Source organism: Camellia sinensis, chromosome 8 (genome assembly GCF_055761805.1).
Source record: "Camellia sinensis isolate YWXY chromosome 8, ASM5576180v1, whole genome shotgun sequence".
NCBI classification, from domain to species: Eukaryota; Viridiplantae; Streptophyta; class Magnoliopsida; order Ericales; family Theaceae; genus Camellia; species Camellia sinensis.
This window is the reverse complement of record NC_138968.1, coordinates 140,942,104-140,948,408: the sequence shown is the minus strand read 5'-3', so window position 1 is coordinate 140,948,408 and position 6,305 is coordinate 140,942,104. Positions and strand designations below refer to the sequence as shown.

General features: G+C 31.3%; 1 protein-coding gene across 1 annotated transcript; it reads right to left on the bottom strand.

Annotated features, from left to right (window-relative positions):
• Positions 1-1,759: 1,759 nt before the first annotated feature.
• LOC114292182 (putative 2-oxoglutarate-dependent dioxygenase AOP1) lies at positions 1,760-5,754 on the bottom strand. The gene is made up of 3 exons (XM_028236090.2): positions 5,235-5,754; positions 2,868-3,195; positions 1,760-2,445 (listed from the first exon to the last, which is right to left on the bottom strand). Exons 1-3 carry the CDS (start codon positions 5,603-5,605, stop codon positions 2,203-2,205), a joined length of 942 nt encoding a protein of 313 aa, XP_028091891.2. The 5' UTR covers positions 5,606-5,754; the 3' UTR covers positions 1,760-2,202.
• Positions 5,755-6,305: the final 551 nt, after the last annotated feature.

The window sequence follows — 6,305 nt, the reverse complement described above, 5'->3', positions numbered from 1 at the left end:
ACATAATGCCTTAGGTTCCATTCCATTTGCTTAAACTAGCATATCTACTGTCATATCTCAACATATACTTTGGTAGAAAATTTATAATGCCTCTGCAGTGAGCTAAACAAAAAGAAAAAGATATCTCTTTACATCCAACACTTGTTTTCCCCTGTTTGTTTCAACTGAAAGTAGTTCTTGAAAATTGTGAACAGCAACAATTAATTATCTCCATTCAGTTTACTACCTACAGGGGCACAGAACTATAAATTTTCCTTTAATGAGAAAATGGGTGAAAACTTTGTTTGATGAGAGGTACGAAGATTGAGAGGAACCTTAAACCCATTTTCTGAGAGGAACTGTAAATTTATAGTTCTGTGCCCCTGTAGTATCTCAATCTTCCTCTCAATCTTTGTTTGATGAGAGGAACCTTAAACCCATTTAGGAACCTTAAATCATTCAGTTTGAAACTCAGTTTGATGAGAGGTACGAAGATTGATAATAGATGAGAGCGAGCTATGGAGATATTACCAGATTGATGAGAGCGACGAAGATTGCAGAAATTTCGGCGAGCTATGGCCGTCGTCGGTGGAGGAGGAGAATGGCGGCGAGAGGTGAGGATAGACGAGTTCCTGCTTTTTCTAGATTTTTTCTTTTTTTTTTTTTCAAGCTATGTTTACACATCAGCTGCCATGTCACTGGGGGTCACCTGGGGGTCGCAAGTCACTGAGGGTCTGTAGCGGGATTGATTTTCCAAATAACAAAAGCAGCAATATGTAAGTATAAGCCATCTTTTTTTTATCATGATTGTGCTTTGTGACGACATTCTAGTGGGAAAAAAATTGACAAAAAGTTGAAAAGAACTAAACAATCATAACAAACGGAGCAATATGCATGTATAAGCTGTATTTTTTTATCATGATTGTGGGGTCGTCACGACATTCTAGTGGAAAACAAATTGACAAAAGTTAGAAAAAAACTAATCATAAAATCACTCATCACAAATCTTGCTTTAAAAAAAAAATCATATTAAAAGAAATATAATAGACACTTGATTCCCTTTATTACATAATTATAATAAAACATTGTCATTACGGATTAATTTAGAAAAATAGTTGATTTTTAATTTTTTAAATTTTTTTTAAAAAATAAGAGATAATGTGACTCAAAATAAATTAAAAATAGGAAAATGACTTTTAACTTTTTTTTCAAATTTAACAACTACAAGATAAAAATAAAAATACATCATTATTTCAAATTAAGAAAAAATCATTGCACTTTCTAAGATAATTTTTCATAACCGTTAAATAATATAATAAATATCATTTATTATGAGAATGACTATAATACACGCTCTTTAAAAAGTGTGTACCATATACAAAAAAATAAGATAATTTCATATTTTCTGAGTCAATTAAAAAAAAAATTATAATCAAACACAAAAAAATCGTAACTAAATATTTTAAAATATGTCATAACATAAAAAAAATTAATTATAACTAAAAAAAGTTAACGTAACTAAGAAACATATGATACGGGTGTGTGTATAATATAATTCTTCCATTCATTACATATAATATAGAGGAATTCATTACATATAATATAGAGGAATTAAGATCACAATGCTAATCTAATAAAAATCTATTAATTAAGTTGTGATATTTTTTTGCACCTCTCCCTTCTTTATTATATGATGATATCACTTGTGAAGCTCTAGACTATAATCAAGTTACTCAACTTTTTTCCTGATAAAAAAATAATATTTAAAAAAAAATAGAGGGATCACAATCTCTTTTGGAGAGGTTATTACTTATCAAATTAAAAACAAAAGAAGTACAAAAGAGACGGAAACCACTCTATACTTCCTCGCTAACAGTATCAAATTAAAGAGCGGTGATTTATTCCACTAATTTTTTGACCACTAATAACTCTAATGAGCTTAAAAAAAAAAAAAAAAACAAACAAACTCAAGCCAAAATATCACATCACATCACTTTGGTGGGGGCCACTGTGCCACATCATTAGTGATACTTTAGAGCTCCCAATTTAGTGCTCTAAAACATTATTCCAAATTAAAAACAAAAAAACAAAAGTAGTACAATATAGGATAGAAACCACTCTAATTCCTCCCCAAGTTATTCAACACAGTGATAAATAAAGTCCAAAACTTGTTCATAGTACCAACACTAGAAAGTCAAATAGGAGAAACCTCTGTGCCACAGATCAGCAAATACCGGCAAAAAGCTCGAGCGCATCCAACCTAGTATTGGCAAGGTATTTGGCAAGATAATCAGAATAAACGAATGATCGGTAGCGCAGAGGATGTTCTTCGTCTACAAGCTGTGGATGTATCTCAACACTCACTCCATCCTTTGGAATAGAAAAGAATCCGCACGAAAGCCTCTCTTTGTCACCGCTCATCACCACCCTGTGTTGCACTGCTTCAACTCTTCCATTGGTCCAAGCCTATATTTAGTTGCATCATTAAATTAAAAATATATATATATATATATATATATTCCTTGTGAAAACTCAAAAATATTTCAATAATGACTTTGACCCTTTTTTTTCCACTCTCTTACCCCTTTCACTTGATTAGCTATTTTATTTTTTTTCTCTCTCTTTTAATCACCACCCGTCACGTCCACCCGTTACGTGTAAAGTGATGGAGGTGGTGGTGAGAGGGTCTCAATCATTACCCAAAATATTTACACATGTAATAATTAAACAAGAGAGAGTGAGACATCGAATGCATTTATGACTTTGATTTACTTGTATATATGGGTCTAAATCAAAGAGTAAAAATGTTTTAAGTACGATTGACTCTATGATAACAATATTCATTTTTCACAAAAATCGAAAAGATAAAAGAACAGAGAAACACACACCTGGAGCCCATCGCCGACAATGACTACCAAGGTTCCCTTAGGAATGCTAAGTTTAATCCATTTTCCTTCTTTAGTGAGAACCTCAAGACCTTGCACTGAATTTTGACATAAAATGGTTATGATGGTTTTATCAACGTGAATTGCGAGACCAAGAGGGTCTTCATCCTCTTTAGGGAGTCTGTACTTCATGGAACGTAAATACCCAATAATGTTCTCATCTAGTGCTTTCTCCTTGTAGTACTCTTCTATCCCAAAGCTGTCGAAAATCATTCTCAGTAATAGGAGGTTCAGTTCATGCACCTTTGCAGTTATGGAGTTGATAACCTCACTATCAAAAAATAAAAGTATCCAAATATTAGTAGGTCTGCTTTTACCCTATTTATCGTGGGCTTTCAATAAATTTAGTAAGTGTTTGGCAAGTGATTATTTTTCAGATTTTTTTGATTATTTAACTATTTTAGACTTCGTTTGGAAAGTAAAAGTTGGGGCGTTTTTAGCTATTTTAATCACAAAAAATAAAATAAACTTTTTAATCCAATAAAACAAAACATCACATGTAACTCATAATCATTACATTCTTTCTCTCAAAAAAAATCAAAAAAGTTTAAAACCCTTCCTAAACCAGGCTTTTTAACCCCAAGTTAAAATAGCCAGAAACGCCAAAAAGCCAATCCACTTCTCAAACGAACCCTTAGACCATCTACAACGGTGAATCAAATTCACCATCAAATTTGAATTTGGTGAAAAAATATCAATTTTATGGCTCCAATGATTTCACCAACCGGATATCAAATTGAGAATTCACCAAAAATTTCACCAAAATGAGAAGCGGAGCAGCTTTCACCAAAACACTGTGCGTTTACGTTGGAGGTGGGTCTCACCGGACAACCGGCCGAACGTCCTCCCGAATGACCATCTTAAGCAAAATTTTGTGAAAATTTTATACTAGGCGATCGACCCCCTGATCGACAACCTCTTTGTTTTCTCAGTTTTTTATTTTTTGCATTGACCGATAGTCTGCCCAGTCGATCGGTAGTTTGATGAAAAGTTAAATTTCTCCGTTAGAACAAGTGATATCAAATAAAAAAAATCTTTTTTTTTTTTTACTCAAATTTAAATAAAAATCTGATGAACCATTGAAGATGTTCTTAGTTGGCTATTTTAATTTTTGTATTTGGAAAGATGAGATGAATTTTTTTTGTTATAAAATATATTTGAAATGATTGTATAATACAAAATGACCAAAGTGTCCCTACAAAAAAAATTTAAAAATTTAGTCAGCAATTAGTACACTGCCACCACCCAGTTTATTTCTATGAAATGAAAAAAAGTACATGCTAGGTTTCCAAAAAAATTACAGATTGGTCTGAGGCGAATGTGTAACCCAAGGGTAAAATAGTATTTTTATGCGTTATTGGCATCCAGCTGGACAGCCTCGGTATTTTGCTTTTTTTGACAAACGGGCTACAATATAGCCTGTCCCACAGCTTTCCAAAATAAGAAAAGTAAGATCCGGTTCACATAAGGAAAATGTTTAGTCATCATAAATTCTGTAGTTTAAATAGTTTGAAATTATCAAAATAATATTATTTTATGTTATTTTATACAGAAGTGCTAGGGACCTTCAGCTGGGGCACCCCCAACACCCCAGCTCAACCCCATTGGCCAGTTTCCTTTTTTTTTTTTTTTTTCTTTCCTTCCAATCACCCAGTGCCACGTGATATTGAGGGTCGGTTTTGGTGGGGTCTGTCGCATTTTTCTATTTCATATATAAAATGATGTCGTTTTTGGTATTTTGAGCTATTTAAGCTATAAATTTTGTGACCTCCTAACATTATTACTGTTCACATAAATGAGTTCGAATGAAATAATTAAAATAATAAATGATAATTTTATAATTGTAATACATTTTATTATTATTTTATTAATCAATTAAATATAAAAATAAATATTTTAATATAACAATTACTCTAATGAGTCAAATATTGCATTGATTCATTGGAATGAATCAATTATTCTATTAAAATATTAATTCATATATTTGATTAAATTAAAAAAATAATAAAAAATACATCACAAATATAATCAGCTTTTACATTTTAAAGGAATGATTATTTTAAAAAAAAAGTCTAATAAATTATGATTACCTTCCGTTCTCCTTAATTCCAAATGAGTAATGGTAGAGATTATGAAAAAAAGTGTCATGAAGATGAGGATAATCATAAAAAATTCTTTATTTTTAAATTATACGTATAATAAAATACCACACATTAATCAAAAAATAAAAAAAAATTTTAATACATTTCATGATATTTTTTTCATGATGCCTAATATTACTCATTCCAAATTGTGCATAAGTATGAGTACCAGAATTGAGGATTGCCTTGAGGCCACATAAGCCTCTCGAAAGCTCGAACCTCTTCTTCGCCATAGACTCCAAAGCTCTCGTAGAGAGGGATAAACGGGTTGCTGAGAACGTAACCACCATCTTTAGGAGTAGGTTTTTTGTACTGCAACTTGGTCTCCACTGGGAGATCGAACATCTCGGCGGTGGTCTTGAACAGCATTTGTTGAAGCTCTAATGGGATCTTCTCATAATCAAGCATAAAGCAACCATATGCTTCGCAGGCCTCTCTCACCTTTCCAGTCATCGCTTTCCATTCTTCGCTGTGTCTATCCAAACTCAATACCTCATTTGTAAGAGAAATTGAGGGGATCATTTCAGCAGCCTCACCCATATCTCTCTCTCTCTTTTTCTCTCTTTTGTATTTTGTTTTTCTATCGTCTGAGAGAGAATGTGGAAATTGACCCGTTAAAGTACCTATTTATAGAGAGGACAAATCTTATGTATCTCCTTATAGACCTGTGTGATTCAGATGCCAATTATAAAATACGTAATTTTATTCTAAATTGAGTTAATAAAATATTTAAAATTTGAGAATTAATATTGCAAAATTTTAAAATTTGATTACAATATTTCGTACATAACATTTTTTTTTTATTTTTTTTTTCAAGAGACCTGTATTTTAACAAATAAGAATTTTAGAAACTAGATGTTTTACGAGCGTTTGGGAAGTAGTTTTTTTAACTTTTTTAACTAAAATAGTACTAAAAAACAAAATAGATTAAAATAATTAATAAGATAAAATATCACATCAAACTCATAATTATTTCACTTTTTCTGACAAATATCACATCTAACTAAAAAAATTCAACTATCTTCTCAAATACAAAAATTTTAGCCTCCTAAAATAGTCAAATACTAAAATAGCCTACTAAAATAGTAACTTCCCAAACACCCACTTAATTTTTAAAAGTACAAATTTTGTTACAAAAGACATTTACGGACCAATTTTTATTGTTATGAGAATAGTCGCTAAAAGGTCGTCTAGAAAAATTCAAAACAAGGTTTTTAGCAACAAAAATTTGAAAATGTTA

Excerpts from the sequence above, each read along its gene's own strand:
- LOC114292182 (XM_028236090.2), bottom strand. The coding sequence starts at position 5,605 with ATGGGTGAGGCTGCTGAAATGATCCCCTCAATTTCTCTTACAAATGAG. Across the intron at positions 3,196-5,234 it reads CAAGGCAATCCTCAATTCTG|TGAGGTTATCAACTCCATAA; the intron begins GTACTCATACTT and ends ATTTTTTGATAG. Across the intron at positions 2,446-2,867 it reads TTGTCGGCGATGGGCTCCAG|GCTTGGACCAATGGAAGAGT; the intron begins GTGTGTGTTTCT and ends AACTAAATATAG.